The sequence below is a fragment of the Manis pentadactyla genome, chromosome 4, assembly GCF_030020395.1.
Source record: "Manis pentadactyla isolate mManPen7 chromosome 4, mManPen7.hap1, whole genome shotgun sequence".
NCBI classification, from domain to species: Eukaryota; Metazoa; Chordata; class Mammalia; order Pholidota; family Manidae; genus Manis; species Manis pentadactyla.
Genome location: NC_080022.1, coordinates 1,028,047 through 1,046,244, shown reverse-complemented (window position 1 = coordinate 1,046,244; position 18,198 = coordinate 1,028,047). Strand labels below are relative to the sequence as shown.

The window sequence follows — 18,198 nt, the reverse complement described above, 5'->3', positions numbered from 1 at the left end:
AGATGGGTGAGGTGGGTGAGCTGCCCAATCAGGGGGCTCCTTATAGGTCCATTTCAGCAGAGTTCTGAAATGAGTGAGGGCTACAGGGTCTGAGGGAACAGCAGGCACAAACGCCCTGGGCAGGAGGAGCCCGGTCCCCATGGGGGTCCGTGCAGAGGGTGGAGGGCCAGGTGGCGAGGAGGAAGGCCGGGCGGATGGCACGCTGCCTGGGTTACCCCCATCTCCACTGCTCCCAGGGGCGGGGCCTTGGGGGGCACTGCTGTGAAACTGGGGGGCCTCTGGAGACACAGGTCTGACAGGCCACGGCAGGGAACCTGCTGGGCAGGATGGGGAGGGGGCTTCCCCAGAGGGGAAGGGGAGCTCAGCAGACCTGCCCCCACTGCCCGCTCCGGTGCTGGGAAAGGTGCGAGCCACAGGAGGGAGCCGTTCAAGACCCACGTGACCACTTTCCTGAAGGCTTTGCCCTCAGCCCCATTGCTGGCCTGGCGCAGCCCGAGCCCCTCCAGGGCCCTGGGGTCCACTGCCCACTGTCCTGGCCACTGCAAGGGTTTAGGTGAAGTGGTGGCTTCCAAGGGCGGGTGGGAGGCTGGAGGGGCCTGGGTCCAGGGCAAGGGCTGCTTAGCCTTTCCCCCACAGCCCCCCACTCACTGGCAGCACAGGTGCCACAGGGATGGTTCCTGCGGCCTTGGGCCTGGCATTGGCCCCTGGGCAGCACCCTCCGGACCACCCCACCTCCGGGCAAAGCGCTGCCCAGTGGGCTCCATCTCCATGAGGAGTATTTAACTTGGAAGGGCTGGCACACGACTGGAGGGGAGAAGTTAACAAGTTTGGATTGTAATCCCTGTGCCAGGAGGGGTGGGTGAGAAGGGGGCAGGGCAGGGCTGAGAGGACGGGAGGAGGCGGCAGCAGCCCTGGCAGCAGGAGAGCAGCAGCTTCCAGGCCCTGGAGGTACACGTGCTGGGCATGTGGTGGGGTCCCTGAGGTCTCTTATTTCTCCTGTGGGAAGCACCTGTCAGGAGGAGCCTTGGGATCCAGCTCTGGGCACAGAACACAAGACATGCATGTATGTATACACACACACACACATGCACACAGATATGCAGGTGTGCACATAGGCACACGTACGCTAACATACCCCACAATGCAAGTGTGCACAAATACACACACATAGGCACATGTGAACGTGCATGCACACATGAACACACACACAGGAACACATGGTTGCCGGCAGAATGACCACCTGCAGTTCTGAAGCTTCAACACAAGGATGGACACCCCTTGAGGCTGAGGGGCCCCGCTGGCAAAGGGGCCAGCGCTGCAGCCAGGACGGGCCTTCCCCAGGCGGAGGCTTACGCCCACAGGTCGGCCACCAAACACCCACTGGGAGCAGCCCTTGTCCACAGCAGGCGGTGCAGCCACTCCAGGGCTCGGGGAGCACCCAGCTCTTCTCCTGTGCCTCCACGTTCTCACTCAAGAAAGAGCAAAGTGGCTTCAGCTGTCTCCCAGCCTCTCTCTGCTCCAGGTGCCCACCAGCCCACCGCTGAAAAGGTTGAGGGGAGCCCGCGGAGGGCTCCGCTCCAGAGGACCAAGAGGAGAGGCCTCAGTCCCACCCTGGCGGAGGGCAGGGCACCTGGGGTCCCCAGGCACCCCGACCCAGGCCCAGCCCCACCAGGAGCTCCGAACCAGGGACCCGGCCCCCCCACAGCAGGGAGAAGGCCCGGCCGCCCCTCACTGCCTCACGTCTGCTCCAGAATGCAGCGAATCTAAGTTGGCAGACAATTTATTTTCCACAAACATGCATTTCACAGGGGAAAACGCACACATCTCCAACTGTGTAGTTCCTGCTGATTTGCCCGGACCCTGGGTCACCTGGGGGACCTGTGTCACCCACCCTCAAGGAAGGGCCAAAGCTGGCTGTTGGGCCTCTGGGCACTAGGCAAAGTGGGGGCCTCCCCAAGGTCTGGGGCCCCTCGCCGAGTCATACGAAGGATGCTTCCCCACCTCTGGCATCTGCCTCCTGGCCGTCCCTCACTGGAGGCACATTGTTTCATTCTGACTTCCTCCCTGAGAGTTACAGTCCCAGCAGGACCGGCTGCATCTCTGTCAGAGCTTTTGAATTCATGACCCGTCTTGTGAGCTTGGCAACAGGCCCGGACAGAGTAAGGATATTTCCTCACGTGCATCTGACCGCAGCACGCGGGGCTGCAAGACAGGAGGCCTCGTGCCCGCCCTCCGCACTTCACTTCTCAAGAGGAAACCCAGCGTCGCCCAAGCCAGCATGGGGTCTGGAACGTGGACTGACGGGGGCCCCGGAAAGCAGAAAGCTCTGCCGTGCTCCCCAGACTGCCTTGCGTCTGGGGACGCCCTGTAGCTGAGTGGAGTTGGCAGAGTGCCTGGGAGGCGTGCCGAGCTGTGGTCTGGATGCTTGTGATCCCCAGTACTCACATGTTAGGACCTAACCCCCAGTTAGGGAGGGGGGGCCTTTGGGAAGTGATCTGGTCCTGGGGCTGGAGCCCTCAAGCTGGGACTGGGGCCTGAGGCGGATCCCGCAGAGAGCCCCTGGCCTTCCTCCTTGTGAGGACACGGCGATGGGACCTGGGAGAGAGCTCCCACCAGAGCTGGGACCAGGCCACACCCACATCTTGCACCTCCAGCTGACAGGGCGGCGAGAAATAATCGTCTGATGTTTTTTTTGTGACAGCAGCCTGAATGGCCAGGGTCTCCCCCTGCCAGTGGACATCAGCTCTCAGGCCCTGTTGAAAATAAATGGAGAAACTGAGGCCGGGGGACTCTCATCGTCCCTGCCGAAGGGTGTTCTCAGGGCCCAGTCCGACCCAGCACCATGTGACGTGCAGAAACTCCGGGCCTGGGTGGAGGGGCTGCTGCCGCCCTGTGTCCCCCAGCACATGCTCATGTTCCTGGGCCCCTGTACATGGCCACTCACCACCACACGTGGCCCCGAGCACTTGAAATGTGTCCAGTGGAGGCAGTGCTCGGTGACCAAAGATTCTGGAGATCTAGTGTGAACAAAATAGGAAAGTGTGCTAATAATTATACACCGATTCCATGTTGATAGATAGATAATATTTTAGGCACATTAGGTCAAGACGAAAACACATTATTGAAATTAATTCCCTACCTCCTCTTACCCCTCCACGGGTGGCTACCGTACATTTGAAGTGACCCAGAAGGAAGGGCAGGCAGATGGGCAAAGGCTGGGAGGGTGAGGGCAGGTCCGGGGTTGGGGGGTCAGGGTGCAGTTCAGGAAGAGCCCACAGGGAGCAGGCGGGACGCCCTGCAGGGTGCCACCGGCGGGAGAGCTCCAGTCCCTTGCCTGTTATTTCCAAAGGGCTGGGCAGTGGGGGCGAGGGCAGCTTGGACCCACCCCAGCTGTCACCCTGCACGTGTCCACCAACTTCTGGGCACGCTGGGCAGGCAGTGGGCCCCCAGCTGCAGCCTCGCAGAAGGTGGCTGAGGCAGGGACAGGCTTGTGGGGCCCTTCAGTGTCCCCAGGGGGGGTCCTGTGGCCTCGGGGCCTGTCCTGAAGCCCAGATGCTCTAATTATGTGGACAAGTGATGCTGGCGGCTGGGGGACTGACCACCCCAGGGCACAGCCAGCGGGGCAGCTCCCCCAAAGAGGCATGGACCCCACTCCTTTCAGAGTCTCCCACAGCTGCACACGGCAGCCAGGGCCAGGCGCCTGGAGAGACACGTGGACCTTGGGCAGCTGTGGTCGCTGAATGTGGCCCACAGGAGGCAGGCGTGGAGAGGGCGGCCGGGCGTGTGTGCAGTCAGGGCGCCAGAGTCCTCTCCCTGAGGGTCTCTGGGGGCTGCCAGGGGGCCTTCAGGCCCCGTGATGGAAGGGCTTCACTGTGAGCTGGGTCTCCCAGGCCAGAGAAGCTGACCCCTGATTTCGACAGCTCACACAAGCCCACCCGGTGCCAATAAGCCAGCACGGCCACCGGCCCAGGGAACAGCCCAGGAGGCCTGGATTCAAGTCTCTGCTGTGCACTCACCGTCACAAAGCCTAGGACAAGGGAACAGAGGCCCAGGCCTCCTGCGACCCATCTGTAACTGGGCAGAGCAACAGCGTTAAGGGGCTGGTGGAAGGAAGCATGCAGCCTGCAACTGGGGGCGGGCACTGTGGCTGCCACAGGGCAGGGCCTGGGAGGCAGCTCAGGGCAGAGGGCCAGCAGCCCGGACACCTAGCAGTGACCTTCACTCAGACCCTGACTTGGGCCATGCTCTGCATCCTGGAACCCTTCCGAGAAACCGGGGACCTGCCCCCACCTCCAGCTCAGGCAGGGCCTTGGGGACGGAGGCCAGCCCCAGAGCTAGGAGTCCAGTGGCTGCTTGGACCCCGGCTGCCCTCCCTCCCCGCCCTGAAGGGGTGGACAGTCAGCACCAGGCTGGCCTGGGAGAGAATGGCACTGCTCGGCCAAGCTGGCCCCAGCGAGGGGGACCCACATGTGCGGTGGCTGCCAGATCACCCAGCCTGTGTCCGGCCTGCATGGGGCGGCCAGCAGTGGGGCCTGGGCGGCAGTATGTTGGGAGAGTTTGGCCGGGAGAGCCGGGAGGCAGCGCAGGAGGAGAGGGGCCGCATGGTTGGGCCAATGTGGGGGAACCAGGCGGTGGCCCTCCCTAGCTCCAGCTCCAGAGGACGCACCCACACCGAGGTGGTGGGGTGCCGTCCCCTGGGCAGGTGGGCAGCGCGGCCCAGGGAGGCGCCCATTCTTCGCAGTGGGCTGCACTCCCAAAACAATGCCAAAACCAGTCCTATGTCCCTGGCCCCAGGTCCACTGCCTCCACACCCTGCACCTGGCCGCCCTCCCTCCCTCCCTCCGCGGGTTCCTCCAAGTTCCTGCTCCAAACCCAGCCTTGTCCTTCTCAAGCCAGATGGGCCTGTGGTGCCTCAGGGACTGTGAGGCCGACTCTCTCCCTGGGCTGCTGCTCTAACCAGCTCCCTCCCTGCCTCCCTCTCTCCCGGAGCGGGGAGGGCTTGGGGCCAAGGAGGGGAGGGGCACATGGGAGGGCCCGAGGGTCTTAGGGCCCCAGGGAGCTTGGGGAGCTGCCTGCCTGGATGCCCACACGCGGCCTGTCCGGATTCCAGCCACGTCTTGGAGCCGTCCTGGGCTGCAGGCCCGTGCGATTCTGCAAGGCAGCAGGCCACTGCTCCCACTGGCCCGACAGCCCCCTGCAGGCCTCAGAGCGGGTGGCTGGGGCCCTGGGCTGCCCTCTGGCCTGGGGGAGGGCGTGTTGCCAGGCTGTGAAAGGTCCCATGGCAGCCCAGGCCCCAGGGAAATGGGAATGAGTGGGGGCTGGGGGTCCCTGCCCCTCCTTCCTCCTGGATGGGGGAGTCAGAGAGCTGGCCTGGCCCCTCTTGCCCCCTGGGCAGACGATGGACATTTATGTCCTGACCAAGCTGCCTGCCCAAACCTGGCACGTGGTCTGTGTCTCACAGACCCTCTGCGGGAGGCCAGTGTCTGTCTCTGTGTCGCGGGCGATGGCCCTGTGACACCCAGTTGCTGCTGAGAACCTCTGGTTTGCCGAAGGCCCAGGACACAGTAAGACTCAGGGGCAGGTAAAATCACTCCAGGGGTGGCTCCTGGGGGCAGGGGTGGGAGGGAGGACGCGCTCCCCTGCGCCCACCTCCCCTGCCCCAACAGACTTCTACCCGTGACTGTCAGGGAGGTGCAATAACCATCTGCTGACCCCTGACCCAGCCTCTGTGTCCACGCTGGGCAGGGCTGAGGCCTCTGTGCCCTTGTGAAGGGAGGAGGGGCAGCAGAGGGAGAAGACAGGGGAGGGAAGGGGCGGGCAGGGAGGGGGGAGGGGAGGAAGGCCACAGCTGAGGGCTGAGGCCCCTCTGACAGAGGCAGGGCACTGTGGCCACCAGGCCCACACCAGGCTGGCCAAGGACAGGCCCTGCCTGGAGACCCCCGGGGAAGAGGTGAGAGCTTTCCCAGTCAGACCTCCCTCGCACCGGGAGGTTAGGGACTGCTCAGCAGAAACGGGCGCGACATGTGACAGCCATGCAGCCAGGGCCTGGAAGGCGCAGGGACCTGCTGGCATCCCAGGAAACTGAGCATCCAGCCAGCAGGTCGGCCCGAGGAGGCAGCCTCGAGAGGCACTGCTGCCCTGGCCCGGCCTCTCTGCCTCCAGAGGCTCTCAGAGGGCCCGGCCCAGGGAACCGAGTATCTGAGGCCGAGAGGGCCCACCTTGGGGCCACACTCTCAGCCGATGGTGACAACAGCTTCCCCCACTTTAGGGGGATGGCTGACAGGACCCAGGGCTGAGAGAAGTGGGTCCAGGATGCCCGCTGCCCCACCCACGCAGCGCAGGGAGTCCTAGAACTGCACTCGGTGGGGAGGGCTCAGAGAAGCCCAGAGCCCTGAGCCGCGCGGCTGCTGCGCGGAGGCCCACAGGCCGGGTCGGACATCCTCGTCCCGCAGTCTGGGGGCCAGCCCAAACTCGAGGGTCTAGGGGAGGGTCCTTCCTGCCTTCCTGGGCACATCCACGGCCAGGACCAGCCCGCGGTCAGCAGGCTAAAACCAGGGCTTGCACAGCCTCCTGTGGAGCCTGTTTCCAAGGCTCTGCCCTTTGTCCAGGGACACCAGTCATCGGGGTCAGGGCCCCATGGCAGTAATGGCCTCATCTTAACACAATTCCATCTGGTTCCCAGTGGACACACATCCTGGGGGACACCACCAACCCCTCAGTGTCCCCAAAGCTTGGTCTCTGCTTACATTCCCCACAGGAGTGCCTGAGATGGTCCCCCCAGCACTTCCTTGCTCAGGATTGGCTGGCCCCTCAGGGCAGGGCACCCCTGAGGCTCTGTGGGGCACCTTGGGCAGAGTGCAGGCATGCCTCCTGGGAAGGCAGATGGCACCTGAGGGGCAGAGCCCTGGCAGGGTGACGGGGGCACAGGCAGGGGCTGGGGCAGGAAGGTTTCCCTGGGTGGGGCGGGCGGAGGCAGGGCCAGTGGGACCTTGCATGTGGGCGTAGTTCTCTCTGGATGCCAGGCAGGGACTTGGAAACGGGCTCTTGGGGTGGGGCTGGAGGCTGTGCAGCCCTTGGCTTCAGCCTGCTGACCGCTGGTGGGTCCTGGCCACCGACACCCATCCTCCCTGCAGCCATGAGAAGATGCCCTCCTTACCGCACTGGTGAGTGGGCCCCATTCGCCCACTCTGCTGCCCGACAGATCCCAGGATGTTTCCCAGGCAACTGCTTCAACCCAGCCTGTCTGCTGGCACTCTGCACACCCACGAATGCCCCTGCTTGGCTCCAGGCAGCCTCGCCTGTTTGGCATATGCAGGCCGGCAGGTGTGGCTAAGCACAGCCTGGATCCCAGCTGCGTCCGTAGGCCGGGCTCTGGGGAGGATGCCACCCAGCCTGGAGGCCAACCTCTCCTGGTCAGTGGGCACTGGCAGGGCACTCTGTGTGCGTGCCATGCTGCTCCACTACATGTCGAGGGATGGTGGCAGCCACCCCATTGCTGTTTTCACTTGCTGCTTTCTGGGACTGCCCACCGTGCCATCCTGATCCCATTTTCAGAGTAGCCTGATGGCAGCCCCCAGGAAATCAAAGGAACATGCAGGGAAGCCAAGTGGGGCTTGGACCTGGGCTGAGGTCTGGTGGGCAGTCTCTGGACCTCCTCGGAGTGGAGACCAACGGCGAGCCCCAGCCAGGCCCCCCGGGGGGACAGTGCTGGTCAGAGGTAAGCCTTTTCCCACCCCGTGGGAGCAAGGAGCCTGAGTGCGTCCAGGCTCCGAGAACACCAGGGGCAGAGACACCTGCTCATTGGCAGTGGAAGGTGCCCCTGACCGGCCACAGACATCACCCTGATTCTGGGGCAGGCACCCTGGAGGGGTTCCTTTGCACGTTGGTGGGTGACACCTGAAGCTCCTGCATGACACCACTCAAGCACTTAGTACTTCGCCCAAGGGGTGCCTCCTCCAAAATGCTGAAATATTTTTTATAAACATGACTTTTGGCTTGTAAAAAAATTTGTTTCCACAGTGCCAGCGCCAGTCTCGATCAGAAATCATTTTCCAATAAAGCTCTACTGTCTGTCACCAGGGCAGATGACTCGGAAAACGTGAGCTTCCTGCTTGAGGTCAACTCTTAAACGCCCTTCAGCCACCGTTTCTTGCTGATAACAACGGAGCAGCTGGGACAAGGTGGGTCTGTGTGTGTTGTGGGGAGAGCGTGCGGTGCTTCCACTCACCTCCCTAAGGCCCTGGCAGGCTGGGGCGGGCAGGCAGCTGTCAGGAAAGCTGGGGGGGTGGGGGCTTCCTGACCAGGGCCGGCACCTGCCACGGGCCTGGTGCCCGGGTGACCCCAGCTCTGTTCTTGGGGGAAGTGTCCCGGGGGGGGTGGGGGGTGTTAACCCCCAGCAGCTGGGTGAAACCAGAGAGCAGAAGCCCCAGGGGGACGTTTACGTGTTGCCCTGGCGTGGCCATCCCAGGAGCACCAGGCCTCAGGGGCCTGTTACACCAGGCGGTGCAGGCCTGCTCTGGGGTCCGGGTCCCTTCCCCTGGCAGCTGAGGGTAGATGAGGCCCACTGGGAGGGCTGAGGCCAAAGCAGAGTAGGCATCCCCTCTGTTCTGTACTCAGCCAGGTCCCAGTCCCTGGGGCCTGTTCAGGAGCAGCGGCTGCTCACACAGATGTCGCACACACTTCCCCAAGCAGCCTGAGCTCTGGGTGCACAGGAAGGTGTGGCAGGGCCTTCCTCTGCCGCAGGGATGCCTGGCACCATTCCTCCTGGAGGTCCCCTTGTCTGGCTTGCAGCAGTGTGGTGACACTTGCAAGAAAGTCTCTGAAGCGGCAGAGGCTGAAGCCACAGCCAGCTGAGCCCCTGTCTGGGACTCCAGACAAACACCTGCAATGTGGGGGCAGGGCAGACCGGGGGCCCCCACTCCCAGGCTCCTCCCCTTGGGAGCAGGCCCAGCCGCAGGGCACCTCGTCCTGGGGCCCCGAGACCACCCTGCTATGACAGCTCTACTTGTTTGCACAGGTGGGGTGGGACCCTGCCTGTTACCTGGGGGTCGGAAGCATCTAGGCCAGCCTAGGGTGCAGCTGGCGCTCAGGGAGAGTTTAGTGAGTGAGCCTGCTCCTGGTTGTGAGGTCTGCACTGGCGGCTGGGTGAGGGTGACCTCAGCGCCATAGCAGGACCGCTGGTCACTGGGGGGCCTTGACTCAGGGGCAGGGGCTCTGGGGCTGGAAGTGGGACAAGGGGGGCCTTGTCACCAGGACCAGGGGCTGGGCCTAGGTGAGGAGGCTGAACGGTGCTGTGGGGGCCCCTGCAGACAGGGGTGCAGGGCAGAGCTCCAAAACTCCAGGGCCTGGGACAGCCAAGGGTCCCAGCACCCCGAGGGACGTCTGCCTGTGGTCCTTGGAGAGGAGCTGCTTGACCCCAGGGCCCTGAACACTCCGACCCCAGCGTGGGCAGGCATCACCCAGGGGCCGCGGAGGGCCAGGGGCAGGGGCTCTGTCAGGCCTGGGGCAGCGCAGGGGAAGGGACCTGAGGGAGCCTAGGCATCTGCTGCCACCAAGTGGTGGACGGCTTGGTCGCTGGGCGAGAGCTCCCAGGGCCCGGGTGTCCGGGGAAGCCCCTCTCAGGCCTTCTGCCCGGCCCAGGCTCCCGCTGGCCACTTGGACTTGGTCACTTCACTTTTTCTCTTAAGGAAACCAAGTTCCTCCCTTTTGCAAGGAAACGTGGTGTTCCCGGGGTCCCCAGGCCCGACTTCCTGTTCAGCTCCCCCTGCTCGGGGGCCTGCCCTGCGACGGCAGCGGCCTGGGCCTCCCTGCCACCCCCGCACCGTCCCCCTCTGCGCTGGAGAAGGGCACCCTGGCCTCAGTCCCCCAAAGGCTGGGCGCAGGGCGCCTTCCTCTGATGGTCACAAAAGGGGGTGGGCCGGCGGGCTGGGAGCAAGCCTGGTGCCTGGGGGGGTCGGAGTCGGGGGCCTGTCCGGTACGGCGGCGCTGCGGAGGGGCCCGGGCAGGGGGCGGGGCCTGCGTCCGGGGCGGGCGCTCACTTCCGCCGGACGTGAGGCCCCGGGGCGGATGGCGGAGACGCGGAGGCCGCGGCTGAGGCTGAGCCGCCGGAGGCCGCCGCCGGGGGGCGGGTGAGGCCCGGGGCCGGGGGCCGGGGGCCGGGATGGGGGCTCGGTGTCTCCCAGCCGAGCTGTGTCCGGCGTCCCAGCCCCACGTCCCCCGCCGGGTGGCCCGACCCCCTCCCGCTGAGCCTGCCCCCCTTACCCAGCAGCCGTTCCGAGACCCTCCTCGGGGGCGGCGGCGAGTCCGCGGGGCCGTGGGCGGAGCTGCTGCGCGCAGCGCGCGCGGATCTGAATCCAGACGGGGAGCTGCCTCCGCTGCCCGCGTTCCTCCGCCAGGTGCGCCGCGGCGGCCGGGGGCCTCCGGGCAGGGCTGGGTATCGGGCGCCGGGGCTGTCCCGGCGCGGCCCGACGACCCCGTTTTGCAGGAGTCCGGCCAGCGCCCGGAGCCTGCCGCGCCCCCCGAGGCCTTCACCGTCGGGCTCGAGACCTTCTCCTGGACGCCCTTCCCGCCGGCGCCGAGGGGAGGCGGGGGCCTTGGCCACTCTCGTCACGTGCTCCGTGGGGCCGGGGGACTTCCGGGGTCCCCCGCCCGGTCCCCGCGGCAGTGCCTTGCCCCCAAGCTCCCCAGCACCCAGGAGCAGCGGTTGGTGGATGGGGCTCAGATCCTGCGGAGCTGCCCCATGTGCCAGGCTGACTTCGCCCCCGGGTGAGTGCCACCCTGGGCTTCCCAGGCCCTCTGCTGCCCTGTTTGGAAGCCACGGCCACTTCAAGGAAGCTGAGAGGTGCCTCCTGCGTGGAAAGTTGGCAGAGCGGACTGCCGGCCAGCCAGGGGGCCATCCCGCGAGGCCCTGTGACAGGAAGGCCCGCAGCAGGAGCACCCCGACTTGGGGGCCCTGGTAACCGGTGTCCCCAGCTGCCACCGTCTCCAGGACCAAGCCAGGCTGCGGGTCACTGAGCAGCTTCTTGTTTAAATAGTCCCCCAGCACAGGTGCCTTCCTAGGGGTGGCTTGGGGGTCTTAATAAGGAAGCTTTTGTTTTGCGCCTAGAGATGCTTTCACTCCAAAAACCCAATACACAGTTTGCTTTTTTTAAGTAGGGAGTTGGAATCCAATGTTCTGTTATTAAACCCAAAGCACCCAGCTTGCAGGCCGTGTGTCGCACAACCGAGGAGACAGGAATGGTTGCCACTGGTCAGGTGAGCGGACACCAGTCTGTCTGCATTAGCACATCCTGTCTTCAGAAGCAACAGCAGCCCTGAGGGCGAAGGGAGCCCAGTCCAGACGAGACCGGCAGACTAGTTACCCAAGTACAGGACGCACACCTGCCAAGGAAGATCCGTAGGTCCTCCTTCCGGTTCAGAGATGGAGTCTCCGTCGGAAGCCAAACCTCTGACCTCGGACTCCCCCAGCCTGGGATGTTTTGTGTCCTGTCTGTGCCCACGGCAGCCCGCACAGGCTCCAGTGGCTGCAGGCGCTGCTCAGCTGTGCCCACGGCTGTCCCCAGGTGCAGCCCCTGCCGTGGGGCCTGGTGGAGACGCCCTGGCACCCCGGGAGGCACCTATGGAGTCGCGGTTTCCAGACCAGGTGTCTCACTGGACACGCCTCCTGCCTCTGCTGCTGTTTGGAGTTGCCCTAACCTGCTCATCCGACTGGCTTGCCAATTCTGACGTAGCAGGGGGCACTTTTAAAACAGTGAAGTCGTCATGATTTGCGCCATCAGAACAAAGTGTCCGGAGCCCTGCTGGAAGCCCACTGCCTGGAAGCCCACGGCCCCTGCCGCTGCCCCAGCACTCCACACCTCCTCCCCCTCTGGGGGGCCTCTGTCCTAGGGGCGCTTTTGGGTGTCACTGTGGTTGGGTCCAGGTCTCAGCGTATCTGGAATGCCGCCACGTTCTTCACTGTATCATGGATTCCTTAGGGCTGGGAGACAGCCAGTCCCACATGGCTAGACACGAGGGCCCATGGCACCACAGGCGAGGACACAGGCTGGGCCACAGGAGGGTCCTGCTGGACACAGCCACCCAACGGTCAGCCTTTCCCATGACTCCCTGGAAAAACGTTTGCTCTTCGTGGTCCTTGGGATGTTCTCTGAGCAGTGACCTTAGCCAAGCACCACCCTTCTGAGCAGTGGGTGGGTGGCCCGGAGGCACAGGAGGGAACAGCCTTGGGCTGCCAGAGCAGAACCCAAGGGTCAGTGGTGCTCCTGTGTGTGCCTGGTCTCCGGCCAAAGCTGTGGGAGACGTGAGTCCCAACGTCCCACCCAAGCTGCTGAGCCTAGGGTGGCACAGGGAGGCCAACTGATGGGGACTCCATGTTGCAGGCAGGCAGAGAAACATCACTGGTTTGAGCTGGTGGACTTGACTGCTCTGCAGGGGAGGGTGGCCCCCAGCAGTGGTGTGCAAGGGGCACCACACTGAGCCACATGGCCCCCCAGCAAGATCTGGGCTCAAGTCTGGCCTGAAATGGCCCACTGGGCCCTGTAGTCATGCTGAGCACCTGAACTCTGCCACCAGCTGCCACTGAGTGTGCTCCTCAAGCACATGGGTGTGGTCATCTCAGGCCTCTGGCCTTGATGGGGTCAGATGAGGTCAGGGACGGGATGTGTCTGCTCTGTGACATGCATCCAGACCCCTCTGCCCACCTCACTGGACACCGAGGAGGCCGGCCCACAAGCCTCAGAGCCCACAGAGCTGCACGCTGGCAGCCCAAGTTGATGAGACCCCTCTGGGCGCTCAGCCCATCCACTTTGCGTCTGCGTCTTGTGGACAGTGGCTCCCACCCCAGGCAGCAGCTGCCGGGTCTCCCTCGGGGCCTGCAGTTGGGAGCCTGGCTGCCCACTGAGGCAGAGCTCCTGACCGCCTCACCCAGCTGCTGAGGACATGGCCGTGTGCAGGAGGGCATGGGGAAAGCCTGCCCTTGCCTTTGTGACGTGGAGAGGCCCCTGGTGCTGCCCCGGGCCTGCCGGTCCCTTCTGCCTGTGGGTGGGCTGCCAGGATGGGCCGCTCACCAGGAGCCACAAGGCTCTCAAGTGGAGTGGGCGCTGGTCCAGACACAGGGTGCTCCCCACCTCAAACATGGGCTGGGGTGAGCCTGAGAACAGGTCTGACCGGTGCCCCAGTGCTGCCTGCCCAGGGCACACCGGGGTCCTACAGGACCATCCCCAGGCAGCAGGGTTTGGAAAAGCCTTTATTGGTTGGCGTGACCCCTTTCCTCGTTCTGTCCAGCCACGGAGACCATGCCGGGCTTCCCTCTGGCTGGCCTCTGGTGCAGCTGTGAGCACCTGGGAGGGCGTGAGGCGGACAGCGTGCTGTGGCAGGGGTGTCACCTGGGGATGAGTGCTTCCCTCTGCACAGGTGACCGTCTTGTTCTCTGTCTCGCAGGCTGGCGCAGCTGGACATCGACAGCCACCTAGCACAATGCTTGGAGGAAAGCACAGAGGATGTGGTGTGGTGACCCAGCCGGTGCAGAGGCCCAGCAACGCCCCGCAGCCCCCACCCCGGCCAGAACCACCTGCACTCGGGGCTGCCTATGAAAACGTATCGGCTGACCTGCCGCATCATGTCTCTGTGCTGAGACCCAAATATTTGGTTCTTTCTCCTCTAGGCAGAGCGTTGCCCTGTGGTCAGGGCACCAACAGTGCCCGGCAGGTGAGCGCATTTCCCTGGCTTCCCAGACCTGGCCCATGTTCACACCGTGTTACCCACTATTCACTACACAGGGCAGACGACTCCAGGGGCGGGTGTGGTCACTGCTGGGCACTCTGGCCCCTCACCATTGACCAGCTGATCTGCCGGAACATTCCGCGTCGGCCATGTTTTATTTGGGTTACAAGCAGAAAGTGGGGCAAAAGCATGTCTGTATGCAGTTCTGCAAAATAATATGCAATTCTAAGATTAACTTTCAGAAGTTGGTATTTTCCTTTCAAAGACAGCCTCACACAGGCTGGGATGAGACTACGTCCAAGGTGCCAACCTCCTGTGTGATTCTAGCTCCGGGGTTCTGGAGAAGGCAGGGCTGCGCAGGCAGGACTCGGGGCAGTAGAAGGGCTCACATCTGTGATGGGACACATGTCATCACCTTGGCCAAACCCAGAAACACATGATGCTGGGACACAGCTGTGGGCTCTGGGCCGTGCCAGGTGCGCTCTGGTGTGGAGGGGATGCCAGGGGGACACAGGGAATCTGCACCTTCCTCTCAATTTGGCTGTGAACCTGAAACTGCTCTTAAAAAGTATTTTCTAAAAAACGAGCTGCAAAACACCTGCCTGTGGCAACACCTGCTTTTACTAAAAACAGTAAGAGCGAGCATTTCTGTTAAAGCTGTGATAGATGGGCAGGAACACCAACGACCTGGGCCCAAGGGTGAGCCTGTCCACAGGAGGAAAACCAGCTGGCAAGGCTAGGGCTCCACTCACTGCAAAACCACAGGGACGAATCTGCCACTTTACAATCGCGAAGCCACGGGTATCCAGGAGCCGTCTCCAAGGACACACTGCGTGGCAACCAGGCGTTCGCAAATGCACAGGCTTGCTTTCCCCAACCCCATGTGTACCAGCACCTTTCATTTGTAAAACGTGACTATAAAAACCTCCCCGTCGCCGCGAGCGTCGCATTACGCACGTTTTGTACATGAGCAACCAGCTGGTAACTGGGTAGCCATGTGGCAATACTGCAGTGTTGAAATAAATGCCTTACATTTGAACCAGCCCAGGGCCCCTGCACCCAACATGGCAGATGACCCTGTCAGGACAAAGGGCTCTCAGAGGCCACTGGCCACCCCCTGCTGGGCTCAGCAGAACCCCCCCACCTCCCAGCGACTGCTCGCACACCCCAGCACTCTGCTCACTGGTCATGAGTGGCCACTTGGGCTGGGGCTCAGCTCCTGGATGTCAGCATCAGGCTGTTTTCTGCCTGTGAGAGCCCTAAGGTGGCTCTCGAACTGCTCTGGGGATCATTTCTACCTTTGGAGGCAAAAGCCCTCCTGGTTCTGTCAGATGTTTGGGCGCCAGCCGAAACAGGCTCCGTGCTCTGTAGATGCTGCTCTACGGCCCGGGGGGTCAGAGCCCTCAGGCAGCCAGGCTGGGGGCTGGGGAGCATTTGGTGGCCCTACCCCAGCACCACAGGCCTGTGGGTACGATGCGAGCCGAGTGTCAGCAGGTGGGGCTGTGTCCCCGCCCACGAGTCACGGCCAAGCTGGGACGGCACCCCAGGGGTGGTGTCCTCGCCACATGGTGGGGGCCAGAAGCCCTGCCTGTGCCGTCTCCCCTGGCCTGGAGGGGTGTGTGGCCCTGGGGGACTCGGTGCCCCTCTCCCGTACCCAGGCCTCGCACCACATCTGATGCTTGGGGACCTGAAAACACTACAGCGATTCACCTCCTACAAACCTTCAGTCCAGTTTTCCACACCATCCCTCACCTAAGGACCGCGACTGTGGCACGTGCCCCGCACTGCCGAGGAGGTGTGCTGTCGGGAACGGTGGTCTGCTGGTCGCTATTCTAGGTCCAGTGTTTTCCCTTACGGCTAGCGCCCGTCACATATACATCCCAAGTTTTCTAATTCTGAGCATCATTATTACCGATGAAAATACTTCCACAAATCTAACACATAGCGAGACACCACGCAGGCACTGCTTAGTATTTTCAGAAATGCACTTTATGCAGGTTTAACTTGCTATCTTCTCTTTCTTTTTGGTTGACTGGTGCTTTAGTGAGCCATGGGTTAGAATCGTTATGACCCAGTTTTTTCGAGGTCCAGCACCCTGGTCGGAACCAGTGGCCTGTCTGGTTAGGGTGTGGCCCTGGCATTAAACTACGGGGGCTACACACGCGCGCGGTATGAACACGCTTGTTAAATATTAGTAACAGAAACTTACCGGGATCCAGAAAACGTTCTGAGTTTGTACATCTCCTTCACTGCGGTGCACCCCTACGGGAACTTAACGCCCCCGGCCCCAGCCCGTTGTCTGCACACACACGGTCGCAGTGCCATTGGGCAGGGCCTCACCCCGAATAAAGGCATCAAGGGAGCAGCTTCAACATCATCGGCACACTTTATTCCTCAGGACATTACAGGCAGCTCTCCTGGCAAGCAGGTCAGGTCTCTTTCTGTGGAGTGGAAAGTGTGTGCCTTCGAAAGTGTGGGATGATTCCTCACTCGGGCACGGCTGCAGCGGGTCCTGGAGACGCAGGCACAGGAAGCAAATTCCTTCAGCATAAAGCTGGCCGTGCGGGCCCTGAGGCGGCAGCTTCCTGCTCCCAGAAGTGCCCCGACGGCCCCCTCCGTGATCTCAGCAGCAAGCATCCCTCCCTGGCTGTGCTCGGAGCCTTGCGCCGGGCCTGGCATGCATATGCTGTGGTTCGGGGCAGAGTTAGGGGGTCACTCATGGACGTGTCCGTGACAGAGAGACGGCCTCACACAGACTCCTCGGTGGACAATAGCAGTGGGTTGATGTACTCGAAGCCCTCAAACTCAGACTGGTCAATTCTCTTTATGGCGTCCCTGTGTGCAGGCAGAGAGCTTGTTACGCAGGACCCACGCGGGGCGCCTCCCACCAAACCCACCCTGGGCAGCGGGGACACCACTGCTGGCTCAGGACCACGTGTCCTGGCACCCTAGTGCCCACCCTGCAGGTCTTACTCATCGTCTGGGGTCAGCTGCACGGGCTCGCTGGTGAACTGCGTGTCGAAGTTGTCCAGACCGTAGTCATCAGTTATCTGCGGCTGGAATGGCGGGAGCGTCTGCTTCTTCTCCAGCTGGAAGGACAATGCTGGTCAGATCAGCACACGTCTGCCAGACTCAGCCTGTGTGGCCTCCCACCACAGCGGGCCGCTCAGCACAGGCGGGCGCATTCTGAGGCCAAGTGTGTGTCTTTCTTGAACAAGTCTATGAGAAAGTATCTGAAGTCAGAAGAATCCTACTTGAGCCGCAAAAGGTAGGCTGTGTGGGTCCCAGGGGTGTGTCCCAGCAGGCCCACCACTCTGACCAAACGTGGCTTGTGTGGGAGCTCTTTCCTTCTCAGTCTCAGGTCCTAAAGGCGCTAGGTCTCGGCGGTGTGGACAGAGCCGACAGGGCGTGTCCGACTGACCTCATGGGTGTGCTTGTGGTTCTGACACCCGTTTACAGGCCTGACACATGCACAGAAGCAGGTGCCACTTAGTGCCATGATGCACATGCACAGGGACAGCGTGGGCTGCCTGCTCCAGCACTAGAGTACCTCCTGCCCTCCTTCCCTAGGTGTGCTGCACCTGTGCAGGCCGGCCCTTCCCAGTACTGACGGAGCCACAAGAGGGGACCATCATGGAGTGGTCTGCTCCCCCCCACAGGCCACACGTGAGGCCTGGCAGCGAGAGGAGTGCAGGCTTGGGGCCAGCTCTCTGGGGCCCTGCAAACCCCCAGCTGTCTGGCCCAGAGCAGCTTAACTCACGCGACAGGTGCCCTGGCCTTGGGGACCAGCCACCACCTCCCTGTGGGTGACCAGGCCAGGAGGCCCTGATCTGGAAGCGCCGGCCTGTGCGGGGCACCACATGTCCCCATCCAAGACTCAGGCTCCACGTGACGGGCAGAACCACGGCCATGTTGAAATTAAGACCCCAGCCATGCTCACCTCCTGCCCTCCTGCCTGCACCTTGGGGCCCTGAGCAGTCAAGACTCCGGTTCTGATGAGACAGATGGGCCGGCATGTTGAAACCATTGTGTTTTGGGGGCTTGTAAAGAAAAACACACACACGTTCCCATGAAGCAGAAGAGGCGCCCAGAGTGGACAAGTTGACCCGCCCTCTGTCCGGAGCTGGCCTGGCTGGGACATGCCGTCTCCTGCCACCAGGAAGATGCCAGGGAGGGTGCCGAGCAGAGGGACCAGGGCTGCCTGGCGCGTGTGCCGTGTGTGCTGCGACGGAGCAGGGCTCCCGCGTCACAGGGGCCCATGGTGTGACCATCACCCTCCATGTTTTAGATGCAGTTATCACTCTGCTCAGGGTGAAGCATTTGCTGTTAAAAGGCAGGGAAAGGGCCACCGGACCGACCACCTTCCTACTCGGGCTTCTGGCTGCTTTCAGAGATGTCAAGGCAAGAGTCAGAACACAAGGTGAAGCAAGCTCAGCCAGGTGCCACGCCAGACCACCACCCACGTTGGCCCAGGGTCTG

General features: G+C 62.9%; 2 protein-coding genes across 10 annotated transcripts in view; one reads left to right on the top strand and one right to left on the bottom strand.

Moving 5' to 3' along the window:
• Positions 1-10,026: 10,026 nt before the first annotated feature.
• FAAP20 (FA core complex associated protein 20) lies at positions 10,027-13,954 on the top strand. 4 transcript variants are annotated; one of them, XM_036882654.2, is made up of 4 exons: positions 10,027-10,127; positions 10,265-10,394; positions 10,484-10,764; positions 13,438-13,704. In XM_036882654.2, exons 1-4 carry the CDS (start codon positions 10,066-10,068, stop codon positions 13,508-13,510), a joined length of 546 nt encoding a protein of 181 aa, XP_036738549.1. In that variant the 5' UTR covers positions 10,027-10,065; the 3' UTR covers positions 13,511-13,704. The 4 variants fall into 4 exon arrangements, with proteins under 4 accessions (XP_036738549.1, XP_036738547.2, XP_036738550.1 ...); XM_036882655.2 differs by having other exon boundaries at positions 10,034-10,127; positions 10,268-10,394; XM_036882652.2 differs by lacking the exon at positions 10,484-10,764 and having other exon boundaries at positions 13,438-13,954.
• A 2,132-nt stretch (positions 13,955-16,086) lies between these two features.
• Positions 16,087-18,198, bottom strand: part of PRKCZ (protein kinase C zeta) — a 103,505-nt gene continuing 101,393 nt past the window's right edge. For all 6 annotated transcript variants that reach the window (XM_057499620.1, XM_036882634.2, XM_057499619.1 and 3 more), the window contains 2 exons: positions 16,693-16,808; positions 16,087-16,554 (listed from right to left, as the gene is read on the bottom strand). In XM_057499620.1, coding sequence (XP_057355603.1) covers positions 16,467-16,554; positions 16,693-16,808 — 204 coding nt within the window. In that variant the 3' untranslated portion in view covers positions 16,087-16,466. The remainder of the gene's footprint in view (positions 16,555-16,692; positions 16,809-18,198) is intronic.

Bases quoted from the DNA above. Each gene is read 5' to 3' on its own strand.
- FAAP20 (XM_036882652.2), top strand. From the start codon at position 10,066: ATGGCGGAGACGCGGAGGCCGCGGCTGAGGCTGAGCCGCCGGAGGCCG. The intron at 10,128-10,264 runs GTGAGGCCCGGG...CCCCTTACCCAG, and splicing joins AGGCCGCCGCCGGGGGGCGG to CAGCCGTTCCGAGACCCTCC. The intron at 10,395-13,437 runs GTGCGCCGCGGC...TCTGTCTCGCAG, and splicing joins TGCCCGCGTTCCTCCGCCAG to GCTGGCGCAGCTGGACATCG.